Genomic DNA, 13,737 nt, shown 5'->3' with positions numbered 1-13,737 from the left:
TGGGGACGAGCCGGGCTGGTTTTGGGATGAGGTCGGGGGTGGGGACGAGCCGGGCTGGTTTTGGGATGAGGTCGGAGGTGAGGAGTGTTTGAGAGTGATTAGGAGTGGGCAACAAAGAATGACAAAGAAGAGATAGTTGAAAGACTCCTCTCCATGTGTACACCTTTGCTCCAATATCCTTAAACCAAAGGAAACTCTGTTTTGAAAGGTGCTGTTGACCCCCAGCTCAGCAGGATGTTATAGTGAGGGTTCTCCAGATTCCAACTCCCCTATCACATGTGGACCTGCTTCCTGACATCATCCCTGTAACTCCCGACTTGACTTTTGAGGTTCTCAACCTGCATTCGGGTCTCCCCCACTAGTGGAAGTTGGAGCACTCTGTCTATCCTTCTGAGTCTCTTCACTCTAACCTCCACTTGAGGTTTAAACCAGCAAAGTCTGAGGGAATTCTGGCCATTGCTGCCGTGTCATTCTGTGCCTCACCTAACCTTCCCCTTCCCGGTGAGAGACAGCCTGCAGTCCCAGACCATCCCTTCCCATATTCCCTCCCCACCCCCTGCCCTCACTCTCCTGTCTGACCTCATGCTGCAGGGGGATGTGGGCAGACAGGTGGCAAGTGCAGTTTAACGCTGTGAAGTGATGTATTTTGAGGAGAGCTGCTATCAAGGGTACAGTTCTGAGGGGTGGTGCAGGAGGAGTGGAACACTGGGGGTCACAGGCCAGGAGCATTTTGAAAAGAATGGAATGGTGGAATGAGGAAGCTTTATAAATTAAGGCGTGGGGTATAAAAGCAAAGAGAATGTGGAGAAATAAACAAGACATTTGGGCCTCTGCTGGAGTATTATGTCTTCAGTCTGGGCTCCAGACTTTAGGGAAAGATATCAACTTGTTGCAGAGGAGATTGCCTAGAATGGGACCAGGGATTTCAGTGAGATCTACAGCACAAATAAAGGCCCTTTGGTCCATCAAATCTGTGCTGTCAAAAACAGCCAGCTAACTGTTCTAATCCCATTTACTAGCACTTGGCCCACAGTTTTGTATGCCTTGATGTTACAAGTGTACATTTAAATATGTCTAAAATGTTGATAATTTCTTTCGGGCAATGAATTCCAGATTCCTTCCACCCACCCTCTGGGTGAAAGGGCCTTTTCTCACATCTCTAAACCTTCTGCTCCTTACCTTAAATCTATGACCCTTGACCATTGATCCCTGCACAAAGGGGGAAAAGTTTCTTCCTGTAAATGCCCTTCAATCTCCTCCGCTCCAAAGAAAGCAACTCCAGACTCAACAGAAACTCTCCAGCCTCGGAAACATCATGGTAAATCTCCTCTGTACTCTCTGCAGAGTGCTGTCACAGCCCTGCTATAATGTGGATTCCGAACTGCAGGCAATACTCTGGCTGTGGAAAGACTGGAGACGCTAATATTGTTCTCGGAGCAGAGAAGGTTGAGGGCGAGATTTCATTGAGGTGTTCAAAATGGACTCATTTTGTGGAAGTAAACAGAGAAAGTGTTTCTGGTGCCAGGAGGGTCAGTAACCAGAGAGGGACACAGATGTCAGCTAATTGGCAAAATGGGGAGGTGTGAAATGAGTGAGAGACCTGGAATGTGAAAGCAGATTTGGGAATATCTGCAGCTGGGAGTTGGAGAAGTATTTGAATAGATAATTGGTGAGCTGGTTCTGAAGAACCAATGTAGAGACACTGGTGAATTATGATCCCCCTCACTGCATCGTTCTAGAAACCTGAAGTGTGATACAGACTGGAAAATGAGAACTCAGCCCAAGTTTGATTTTCCACGATGATTTCCAAGGTTCCCTTTTGGGATGGGTTCAGATGATCAGTTTAATTTTTAAAGAAAAATATTCTCGTGTTAACCCGTGCAGCTGGAAGCTTGTTTAACTCCATCAAAAACTCTACCATCACTTTTTAAATCTTGCGTCGACCTCCCCTCCACCTTTTCTGCTTTAAGTGGAACAAGCCCAGTTCTCCAGGAAGCTGTGACTGTGTCTTCCTCAAAGGATTAGCTGAAGCGCTCATCCTCGTGTTTAATCTCTCTGAGAGCTTGACCCTCCCAATCCAATTCTAATTCCCACCTCGCCGCCCCTTCCCTCCCGCCTCGCCTCGCCTCGCTGCCCCTTCCCTCCCGCCTCGCCTCCCCTTCCCTCCCTCCCTCAGGGAACAGTTTCCTAAGATCCCATATCCTGCACCAGTTACTGCCAGTACACTCCCTGCCCACAACAGCCCCAGTATATATGTTTTTTGGAAACATTTTGACTAAATCTGTACCAACTGCTGATTTGAGATTGACAACAGCTGTAGGGGCGATGGTTTTTAGCCATTTACACACAGTCCTTCGAAAGTTAATTTTGCAGAACTTCTCCCTGAAAGTTTGTGGGTCAGTGTCAAGAAAGTTTGTTTTTTTTTAAGTTTGGTTTTTGTTCCACGGCCTTCCTGTTGAATCCAGAAGGATGTGGACGAAGCATTGCTCGGCAGGACACCCCAGGACTAGGGGAGTCATTGCCCTGCAGAGGACTTTGCTGTAAGGCACTGCCTACCAGAGTTGGTCATTAGTCCAGGTTTTGAAGGGACTGTTTCAAATCTTTCGTTGAAGCAGTTGCAGTCACGTTGTCGTGAAGCGATTGTAGGCCAAGGTTTCTTGGACATTCGAATCTTTTGGAGTGGGACTGGAGTTACGTGTAGGCCGGTCTGGGTGAGGATCAGCTGTTGCTTCCACAACAAGTGATTGTGCTGAGGTCCGCGTTACTGAAGTGAGCTTCCAATTTCAGATTTATGAGTTGAATCTACATTTTCCATCCCCCCTCCCAACAGCAGTGGTGGGGTTTGAACCTGTGTCTGCAGAGCATTAGTTTGGGCCTCTGCAGTGATGTTTCCCACTGCGCCAGTGTCTCCTGATTGGTATGGTATTAGCAGGAGGAGTCAGTCAGTAACAGTGGTTTCTCTCTCTCTCTCTCTCTTTGTCTCTCTGGGGCAGGTGAAATGGATGGTGGCTCAGGTTATCAGCGCTATGGCTCACCATGACTATCTGGAGCTGGACGGAGGTGAAGCGATGGTGGAGTTTATCATCCGACAGTGCGCCCTGCCCTGTGAGCCCGGGGTAGGATCCTCTTCCCAATTCCTGCTGGGCAGTGAGCTTGAATTTCTGTAGCACCTTTCACCAGCTCTGGGCATCCGAAAGTGTGTCACGGTTGTAATGGGGGCGGGATGCCAATGTGTGCTCAGCCAGGTTCCCCAAACCATGATAATTGAGAAACATAGAATACCTACAGCGTGGGAAAAGGCCATTCGGCCCATTGAGTCTGCAGTGACACTCCAAAGAGCATCCTACTCGAACCCAGACCCAACCCTTACCCTGTCTTTGTAACCCTGCATTTCCCACGGCCAGTCCACCTATCCTGCACATCTTTGGACAATGGGAGGAAACAGACGCAGATGCGAGGAGAATGTGCAAACTCCACACAGTTGTCTGGGTCTGGAATCGAACCCGTGTCCCTGGCGCTGTGAGGCAGCAGGGCTAACCACTGAGTGACTCATTAACTGTTCGTGGTGCTGTTGAGCTAGCCTTTTACTTTCACCCCATTCCATCGGGATCCTGCTGTGATCCCTCGCTGACAACCCACTCAGGATCCCGCTCCATCCTGTTCCCTCCCAGCCTCAGGACCCTGATGTGGCCCCTTACCCCACCCACAGCCTGCTCCCACCCTCTTCTCTCACCTCCCTTCCTCAGCCGCCAATAACCCCAAGAGCTCACTTTGCTGCTTCCTCTTCCTCGTTCCAGTCCTGGGGGTGATGGAGTGAAGTTTTTTGTTGCATTATGGGATGAATTTGGAGGGGTGGGCTGGGGGTGGTTGTGCTATTGTGGGTGTGTTTATTGATCTGAAATGTGCTCCCACTTCCTCAGACACCCAAACCTCGCAGCTACGACCCTGATGAAGTGACGGATGAGAGTTTGCGGAGTATGTGTGACAACATCCTGCACCTGTTAACCACCACTGTCAAGAAGATGGAGAATGTTAGTATCAGGCTCTCCCGCTCTCCTTTTCATCTTTAAGGGATGAGGCTGTTGTGACTTTTAGCAGCTTTCAGAGCCTCGAGCTATCGAGAGCCTGACAGTAACAGTACTTGTGCATTGTTGAGACTGTTGTAACGTTGAAAAGGCAGCTATCTGTTTGTATGCAGCAGGATCTTGGGCAATGCATGTAACTTTGGAGTTAAATGTTACTTTTCAACTGACCTCTTTGGACTTGGTCTGACACAGCTGTCGGGCAGAATGAACTTGAACCCAGACCACCTACCCCAGAGGTAGGGGGAACTGCCCACTGCACCACAAGACCCATGATGTCAGTTAAATGCTTTCAGAGACTAGAGGGAACATGCCATTCGAGTAAGCAAGTAGAGGGAATTACAGACACCCATTAGTCGATTTCGATCCTGAAATGTGCAAAATGCTTCCACGATCAAAGAACAGGAGTAGGCCATTCAGCTGCTGTGCCATTCAGTATGATCGTGGCTTATCTCGGTGCCGACTCTCCAGTGCGTCAACTCCTCGGTGCGGCGCCAGTCCCTCTGTTGGGGCGTCGTGCTGTCCCAGTGAGTAGTTCAGAGTGAACCATTTTGTTACGGGTCTGGAAGCTGGATAAAGATGGCAGATTTCCTTCATTAAAGGAAATTAATGAGGCAGATGGGTTTTTGTAACAACTGACAACAGTTACATAGTAATTACTAGAGTAGTTTTGTATTTATATTCTGCTATGGTAGGGTTTGAACCTTTGTGTGTTCCACGGGTTCTGGATCCTCTTTTGTTCGTCATTGATATAAATGATTTGAATGAGAATATAGAAGGCACAGTCAGTATGTTCGCAGATGATACCAAAATTGGTGGCATAGTAGACAGTGGAGAAGGTTTTCTAAGATTACAAAGGGATCTTGATCAAATGGGTCAATGAGCTGAAAAATGGCAGATGGAGTTCAATCTGGATAAATGCGAGCTATTGCATTTTGGTACAACAAACAAGGGCAGGGATTATACAATTCATGGTAGGGCCTTGGGTAATGTAGAATAGAGGGACCTCGGGGTGCAGATACATAATTCTTTGAAGTTTGTATCATATGTAGACAGGGTGGTTAAAAAGGCATTTGGTATGCTTGCCTTCATTGCTCAGTCTTTTGAGTATAGGAGTTGGGGCGTTGTGTTGAGATTGTACAGGACATTGGTGAGACCTCTTCTGGAATAATGTGTCCAGTTCTGGTCGCCCTGTTACAGGAAAGATAGTATTAAACTGGAGAGGGTTCTGAAGAGATTTACAAGGATGTTGCTGGGTATGGAAGGTTTGAATTATATGGAAAGGCTGGAACTTTTTTCACTGGAGCGTAGGAGGCTGAGAGGCAACCTGGTCGAAGTTTATGAAATAACGAGAGGTAAGTAGAGTTGATGTTAGTTATCTTTTCGCTAGGATTTCAAGACCGGGGATGCATTTTTTTTAAGGTGAGAGGAGAGAGATTTTTAAAAAAAATTAGGCAAATTTGTTTCACACAGAGGGTGGTTTCTGTGTGGAATGAACTTCCCAAGGAGGTGGTGAATGGTAGTACACTTACAATATTTAACAGACATTTGGATAAGTACATGAATAAGAAATGTTTGGACAGATATTGGCCAAGTGCAGGCAGGTGGGACTAGTTTAGTTTGGGAACATGGTTGGCATGGACTGGTTGGACCAAAAAGTCTGTTTCTGTGATGTATGACTCTATGCTGCAGTACCTACCTCCTGACTCAGTTTCCTAGTCTCTCACCCTTTGGTACCCTCTCACTTTATAGATACTTTAGGTACTAAATTAAACTATGCCCTTTACTAGAGCTGCTTAACGATATAAAGGAATCCCTAAGCACGAAGAGTGAACTGAGTTGAGTCCTTGCTCCACACTCACTTTTTCTCTCTCTCTCTGTGTAGGTTCTGTGGCCATTCTTGTTGGAGTTTGTCATCCCCCCGCAGTATCTCAATGCGCTGGCTCCTGTGTGTCGCAGCCTTGCATACCTGGGAATGAAGAAGCAGCAGCACAACAGCGAGGGCTTCCAGCTCAACAACGAGGAGAGAGGTTTGTGTATCAGGAATTATACCCAGGATGTATCAGGTCATCAGTTACCTGTTCTGGGAGTGTTTGGGAACTGCGTCGAGGGAGCTTTACTCTGTATCTAACCCTGTGATGTCCCTGTCGTGGGAGTATTTGAGGGCGACAGCGTAGGGAGAGCTTTACTCTTGGTTGAAACGAGTAGAGAGAGCTCAACTTTTGCTTAAGAGTTTTACTCTGTACCTAACGCCATGCTCTCCTTAACCTGGGAGTGTTTGGTGGGTGACAGTGTAGAGGAAGCTTTACTCCGTACCTAACCCTGTGCTGTCCCTGTTTGACAGAGTGTACGTTCCCCAGCTTATCCTGCCACGATGAATGTTTGCAGTTTGAAACAGCCTGTGCGTGCAGCAGTGCGTTTGTGTGGGGATGATGTGACTAACAGCAATTGACTGAACTGTGAACATGCTGTGGGTGCAGTGTGGAAAGGCATGTCTACTCTGTATTCCACATTCTTGCTCATGATGGGTCAAACAGATTGTGTCATCTTGGGGGGGAGAAAAAAAGTACCGCTCCATTAACCATTTTGTTTCTCCTTTGATTTTAGACCTGCCCAAACCTCAGGCATTGCTGACTCGGTTAATGGTGAGTTTGCCGTACTGTCTCTGAGATTTTTTTTTTTTCTTTATTCATTCATGGGATGAGGGTGTCACTGACCAGGCAGCATTTATTGCCCATCCCTACTTGCCCAGAGGACAGTTCAGAGTGAACCACATTGCTGTGGGTCTGGAGTCACATGTAGGCCAGACCAGGTAAGGATGGCAGTTTCCTTCCCTAAAGGGCATTAGTGAACCAGATGGGTTTTTCCAACAATCAATAATGGATTCATGGTCATCATTAGATTCTTAATTCCAGATATTATTGAATTCAAATTCTACTATCTGCCGTGGCGGGATTCGAACCCGGGTCCCCAGAATTTTATCCAGGTCTCTGGATTAACAGTCCAGCGATAATATCACTGGGCCATTGCTGACTGAGTAGTTGTGCGGGCTGGTGGGATTTCAGCAGTGGGTCGCTCTGATGCTGGGTGACAATGAAAGGATATTGTATTGTGTTGATGGCATCCTGACCCCAGTGTATTGAAGGGGGTTAGGGGGTGGGGGGGTGGTGTGGTGCATGGAAGATGGTTAGAGCTAGTGTCGGCCGCGAGCATCCCCCCTTTCCCTGTGTGCCCAGTATCTGTGGTGTCACCACCCCCAAAAAAAAAACCCGGATAGATTAAAGCATCTCTATGTCTCTGACTCTGCCTGCGCCCTGTTCAGTCGCACAGTTGGATGTCATTATAAATCTGCTTCTTTTCCAGGTAGTCTCGGCATTCCCATTCCGGGGGAGGGGGCGAGGGGTCTCGGCGCTGAGGTTCCTCCAGGTTGCTGTGCCCCTTGTCCACCCGCAGCTGCTGAAGGTCTGGAATGAGGAACTCCCTCCACTCATTCAGTACCTGGAAGGTACGCACTGCACCTCGTTATTAAAGGGGCTGTAGGTGTCACTGGCTGGGTCAGTGTTTATTACCCATCTCTTACCCAGAGGGCAGTTAAAATCTAACTGTGTGTCAAGGCACCAGATCCCTTACCCTAAAGGATCTTAGTGATCCACAAAAGATAACAGGGATCACATTGCTTAATCCGTTGGCCCAGCAGTTAAATCTGGATTTTATTGAATTCTGTCACGGTGGGATTCAAACCGAGAGCATTAGCCTGAGGTTCAGGATTACAGATTCAGCAACATTACCGCCTTGGGGTATGGAGGGTCTCGCCTGAGTTTCGGGGGGAGGTTAATGATCAGTCCTGTCCTTGGATGGCAGCTGCCTGTGTGACTTACAGCGAATGAGGAGGGGGCTGCAGACTCTCCCCTTCTCCCCCTTCTTCCCCCTCCCCCACCTCCCTGAGGGGGAATGAGGAGGGGGCTGAGAGAGACCCCCCCCCCCCCCCCCCCCCCCCCAGACAGCCGGCTGGCTCTGGGCAGGGCTGGACCGGGTTACATATCAGATGAGTATCCTTGCTCCAGCTCCTGCTAATGAGTGTCCTGTTTAAGATGATTTATTTTCCCTCCTGAGAGCAGTGGCTCTGGGGAACTCGGCTCCTGAGGGAGCTGTCGGGGCTGGGTTATATGATTTTTAAAGTGGGGCCAGATGGATAGTCGACCAATGTGGGAGTCAGAGGTTGTTTTGGTGGGGGAAAGCAGGAGGCAGGAAAGTAGATCTGAGGCCAGAACTAGGTCAGCCCTGATCCTAAAGGACAGGAGAACAGTCTGGAAGGGCTGAATGGCCTACTGCTGCCTTGATCATGTGGAGCATTGGCAACAGTAGTGTTGTGTGTTATAGTTTAACGGGGAAGGATTAGAGATCTGCCTGAAACAGACGGTGCAAAAACAGAAATTGATGTGAAAACTCAGCAGGGCTGTCAGAATCTGTGGAGAGAGAGAAGCAGAATTAACTCGTGCTGCCAGAGCTGCTGAGTTTTTCCAGCAATTTGTTTCTGATTTCCTGGGTGTATATTTTTTGTTTTTAATGAGATACTGGAGGGTGGGGTGTATGTACATAACAGTTACACAGCCTGCTTCCCCTGCACCCTGTCTGTCCGTCTGTCCATCTGTCCATCTGTCCTTCTCCATTAGCCGGACCCCAGCCTCTCGCTTTCCCCACCTCCTCCCCCCTCTGTCGAGGGTCCCAGTTGACACTCTGCTGTTTGCTGTTGACAGAGAATTCCGAGGACTCTCTGCCCCAGCGACATTGGGAGGATAAACTGCTGCTGGTGAGTGAGGCCTTGCTGATTCCGGGGCAGGGAATCGGGCGCTGTCGGATCGCGAATTGGTGACTGACGGACTCTCTTTCTCTGTCTCTCCCCACCGACCCCCTGAAGTTACTGTCCAAGAGCCTGGAGGCTGTCGCTCTGGGGGACAAGACGTGGAGCGGTCAGCTCAGTGAGGAGATGACCAAACACCTCAGTAACTACGGCAACCACCCCTCTGAGAAGGTGAGAACTGTAGGCAGTAATACCCCCCTCCTTTTGTGGGGGGCTATGGGCTGGGGCCCGGGCACGCCCCTCCCTTGGTGGGGTTGGGGAATGGATTATGAGATGGGGTCCAGGATGACTTTATCGCTACCGCCACCCCCAACACACGCTCCCGTTCTCAACAAAAAACAGTCAAAATGGCTGCAGGGTGGATCCCTGGGGTAATGGTTGATGGAGTGGGTAAATATATTGGATGTTTGTCTTGACATTCTGGGGCGTGTGGGGGGGAAGGTGGGAGAACGGGAGAGGAGGTGGTATTGATCAGTTACTGTTGAGGATACATCCTGGGTCCTCCCCTCCCCAAAATTTTGGAAACACTTTTGTAGTTCTTGATAGTAATGGCCTTCTTCCTGTGTCTGATCTCTCTCCCTCCTCCCACCACGTTGTCCAACGCCCCCCACGCGCTCACCATGACAGGGTTTCCTCTACAAGTGTGTCGGGGTGGTCTTGAGACAGACGACCGGCGTTAACGTAGTCGGGAAGCAGCTCGTGGAGGTCCTACATTCGGTACGACACACCGAGCCCCTGGAGAGGGAGGTAAGAGACCCCAGCAGCAGCCCATGTGATGGGGAAGGGGTTGGGGTAGAAGAGCCGGAGGGATTTGGGCACTGTCCGTGCAGAAATATGGAGTGAAACAGGGACCGGCCTGCTCATTTGAGGGTATAGGAAGTGGGAGTTATTGCTGTTGGAGAAAATGGTGCTGAGCTACCTTTTTGAACCGCTGCACTGTGGGTAGACGCACAATGCCCTTAGGGAGGGGATTCCAGGATTTTGACCCAGCGACGGTGAAGGAACGGTGATATATTTCCAAGTCAGGACGGTGAGTGGATGATGCAGGGGGTGGTGTTCGTTGTATATTTGCTGTCGCCGTCCTTCTAGATGGAAGTGGTCATGGGTTTGGAAGGCGCTGTCTGAGGATCTTTTGGTGAATTTCTGTGGTGCATCTGGAAGATGGCGGCACAGGAGGTTGGGTCCTGATATTAATACCAGGGGAGGCTGAGAGCCATGGGCCCGCCCCATGCGGTCAGATGGAGGGTGGTGATCCCAATTGCAGTGTGTGAAACGCCACATCCACTGATGCTGTGCTGTGAATTCTCCTGGGGCCCTGCTATCACCTTTACTTGGAAAGATGCTCTGAGTCTCAAATGTGGGATCTTGCAGTGTACAAATTGTTGTTTCCTGCTTTACAGCAACATCTGGTTTGGTAACATCCTCATTCTCTGTCATGTGTAACGATACCAGGTTGTAGTCTAAAAGGTTGAATTGAACGCACAAACTGTCTGAGTGATGCCCCTTCAAGTGTTTGCTGAAAATATACCTCAGGACACCTAAGAAAGGGGAAACGCTGTGAAAGCTTGTGTGTTCAGTTCAACCTGTTGGACTCTCACCTGGTGTTGTGTGACTTTTGACCTTGTTCAACCCAGTCCAACACCAGTACCTCCACATCGTGTGTAGTGATGCCCTGAGAGTGACAGGTGCTATGGAAATGTAGCTTGCTCGTTTTGTCTCCTGCAGGGTGTTGCAGTGTGTATTGGGTTCTGTGCGAAGACCCACCTGGATGTCACTCTGGCGAAGCTGGAGGACTTTGGGAAGTCTGACATCTTGAAGAAATCGCCGAGTCTGTTCCAAATTCTCAAGGCAGGTGCTCCCGGGATCTTTCTGTTTGTTGTAGTGCCAGCTCCCCCTCCACCGCGCCCCGGCCCCCCAATCATCGCCAGCAGCTTCTCTCTTCCCCCTCGCCCCCGGCCATTCTCTCGAACCTGTCTTGCAGCTTCCATTCTCTCGAACCTGTCTTCCAGCTTCCTCTCTGGTCCCTTCATGTCCTCTCGAGAGTGTGGAGACCTGAACTGGACACAGATGTCCAGCTGAGGGTGCAGCTGTGAATTTGTCAGGTTTATTGTAACTGCCTCCCTCTGTACCTCTGCAGCTGTTTGTAAAATCCACCACCCCATCTGCTTTATTAACCTCAGCCTGATCTCTGCTGTGTGACTCCCTCCCTGACTCGTGTCCGTCTCTTTCACCACCTGGAGAGCTCTGGATTTGTTTGGCCACCCTGACTGTGCATTTGGACAGAGCTCAGCTGGGGATGTACACATTTCCCCTTCAAAGGCACAAACTGTGTTTCCTGCCAGTCTTTGAGTCAAACTTTCTCCAGCCCAGTCGCACACTACTGAAGGTGACGTTTGCCCAGTTTAATATTCTTATTTGGGACTGAACTTTGACTTCCTTCAGGACCAACCTAAATCTTACGATTAGTGTTCCCATATTGGTCGTTGATCAGTTGGTACATTGCATTGGCTGTGGTGCTACCTCCTTTCTCAATGATCCAGAAACATACTGCTTTAGAAAATGTTGATGAACACACTCCAGGCATCCCCTTGGTGCTGACCCCTGCCCGGGGCCAGGGCGGAGCCCCCTCAGTGCTGACCCTCACTGGCCGTGTAGATGTGGGTTGTGATCCCAAGCCTCTGGTTTGGGCCTTTGCCCTGTTGCTGCCTCTGAGAGAATTGCTGCTTTTTGTTTTATCCCCCAGGACAAGTCTGATGTGGATGTGGAGAAAGCGAAGAGCACCCTGATCCTGTGTTACGGATACCTGACCTTGTACGCCCCTAAGGAACTGATTCTGCCTCGAATCGAGAAAGATGTCATCAAACAAGTCTTGAGCCACTTTAATACAAAGGTAGGAAGCTAGGGGACTGCAAGGTGTGTGACACCAACTCTCATCTTGTTCCTGTTACTCTGACACCACGGTTTAAGGGGGGGGTGGGGGGGTGCGGGTGATGGAGAGGTTGAGAGCAAGGACATGTTATAGGATCAAATGCAGATTCCTCTATTAACCTGTTCCCTCCCATCCACACGTGGTCAAATGTTTCATCAGTTGTTCATGCTGCAGTCGCTGGCTGGGCCCAGCATTTGTTGCCCGTCCCTAGTTGCCCCTTGAGAAGGTGGGGGTGAGCTGCCGCCTTGAACCGCTGCAGTCCACCTGCTGTGGATTGACCCACATTGCCCTGAGGGAGGGAATTCTAGAATATTGACCCAGTGACAGTGAAGGAACGGCGATATATTTCCAAATCAGGATGGTGAGGGGCTTGGAGGGGAACTTGCAGGAGCTGGTGTTCCCATGTATCTGATGCCCTTGTCCTTCCAGATGGAAGTGGTCGTAGGTTTGGAAGGTGCTGTCTGAGGATCTTTGAGTTTCTGCAGTGCGTCTTGTAGATAGTACAAACTGCTGCTACAGCCTCTAGCACAGAGAGAGACAAAAGTGCTGTCCATGTGCTGGGAGTGTTTGATGGGGACAGCGTAGTCTGATCCTCCTATAGGAGCCTGTGTTACTGAGATGTGTGCGGGGCGGGGGGGTGGTGGGGGTGTTTCTGTGATACTTTGGGAATCGCTGACTTGCTTTCACTTGTCTCACAGGTTCTGGGGATTAAAGTTGAGACGAAGGTAAACAATGTGGTTTGCTCTCCCTCGCGCTCTCTGCCTGTTTCGGTGGAGGTTCTGTCACTTGCTCCCTGCATTTCACACAGGCTTCCTAATCCAGTCTCCCTCCTGTCTTTTTCACATTTCCAGCTTGGCATCAGGGTTGGGGCTGGGTGGGGATACTCCCTGCAGTCAGCTGGACACAGATTACTGTCCGCAAACTACAGCTCAGCAGGCTGCTGCTGAACATTCTGGAAATATAAACCCAGCTTCCATTCGAGACCCGGTAGCAGGGATTGTCACCATCACAAGGCCCCCCCCCCCCCCCCCCCCGGCCCGAGGGGGTGGGATCAGGAAGGGCCCCCTCGGTGGGGACAGGGGTGTAACCGGGTGGCCTGCTCCATCAGTTTGGTCTGATCACCGCCTCGAATCCTTTGCTGGTCCCTTTCTCCAGTGAAGGACCCGTCTGTCTCCAGCTTGGGAGCTCCAGTTTTTCCCACAGCATTCCCGTTCTATTTTGCGGAGGGTTTAGTTGTCGGACAGAGCATGGGCCTGAATGATCCCAGAATGTGAGGAAGTGCCCTCGCGTTGAATCGGAAGAGGGCCTTCAGCCCCTTTGTGCCTGAAAGGTGTGCCACACTCTCCAACTCTTTCTCCAAATCCCTGATAACGATTTTTCCTTGGCCAACTCCTCACAAAGAAATATCCAAAATATTCTTCTGAACCCCTTTTCTCGGATTGTTTCTGTATCCGCTCCCCTTCGGGCAGTGTGATGTCTGTCACCTCTTGCTCCCGAGTGGTCAGTCTGTAATTCTCCTCCTTATTCCCCCCTTGACCGATGGCGATGATGGAACAGGTCCTCACCATTTCGTCCCATCAATAGCCCCTCGTTGAGATTACAGCAAACCTGTGATGTCTCTAAAGCCAACAGGCCCTTGGCTGGGGGGGGATCTCGGGATGGATTGCCTGGGGTCCAGTTCACAGAGACACCCCTTTGTGTGTTTCCAGCATCTTCTAACTTGGGGGTTTCTCAGGGCCAATGTAAGGTATGCTCTCGATGCCCCTGTGTGTGGGTCAGGGTGAAGCTGGTTCTGAGTGAGCGGAAATCCTTTATCCTCAACCTCGCGCTGCTTCCATTGTCACTAACCAGCTCTCCAGTAACAC

The 13,737-nt window shown here is 50.0% G+C and overlaps 1 protein-coding gene across 1 annotated transcript in view; it reads left to right on the top strand.

Annotated features, from left to right (window-relative positions):
• Nucleotides 1–13,737, top strand: part of mroh1 (maestro heat-like repeat family member 1) — a 69,322-nt gene that overhangs the window by 26,034 nt on the left and 29,551 nt on the right. Inside the window, exons 8-19 of the mRNA XM_048617580.1 lie at nucleotides 1,345–1,529; nucleotides 2,994–3,116; nucleotides 3,921–4,031; nucleotides 5,968–6,112; nucleotides 6,690–6,727; nucleotides 7,446–7,587; nucleotides 8,840–8,892; nucleotides 9,001–9,114; nucleotides 9,571–9,690; nucleotides 10,669–10,791; nucleotides 11,687–11,833; nucleotides 12,571–12,597. Coding sequence (XP_048473537.1) covers nucleotides 1,345–1,529; nucleotides 2,994–3,116; nucleotides 3,921–4,031; nucleotides 5,968–6,112; nucleotides 6,690–6,727; nucleotides 7,446–7,587; nucleotides 8,840–8,892; nucleotides 9,001–9,114; nucleotides 9,571–9,690; nucleotides 10,669–10,791; nucleotides 11,687–11,833; nucleotides 12,571–12,597 — 1,328 coding nt within the window. The remainder of the gene's footprint in view (nucleotides 1–1,344; nucleotides 1,530–2,993; nucleotides 3,117–3,920; nucleotides 4,032–5,967; nucleotides 6,113–6,689; nucleotides 6,728–7,445; nucleotides 7,588–8,839; nucleotides 8,893–9,000; nucleotides 9,115–9,570; nucleotides 9,691–10,668; nucleotides 10,792–11,686; nucleotides 11,834–12,570; nucleotides 12,598–13,737) is intronic.

Source organism: Rhincodon typus, chromosome 2 (genome assembly GCF_021869965.1).
Source record: "Rhincodon typus isolate 14 chromosome 2, sRhiTyp1.1, whole genome shotgun sequence".
Taxonomy (NCBI): Eukaryota; Metazoa; Chordata; class Chondrichthyes; order Orectolobiformes; family Rhincodontidae; genus Rhincodon; species Rhincodon typus.
The sequence above is the reverse complement of the archived record's forward strand: the minus strand, read 5'-3'. Positions and strand labels throughout refer to the sequence as shown.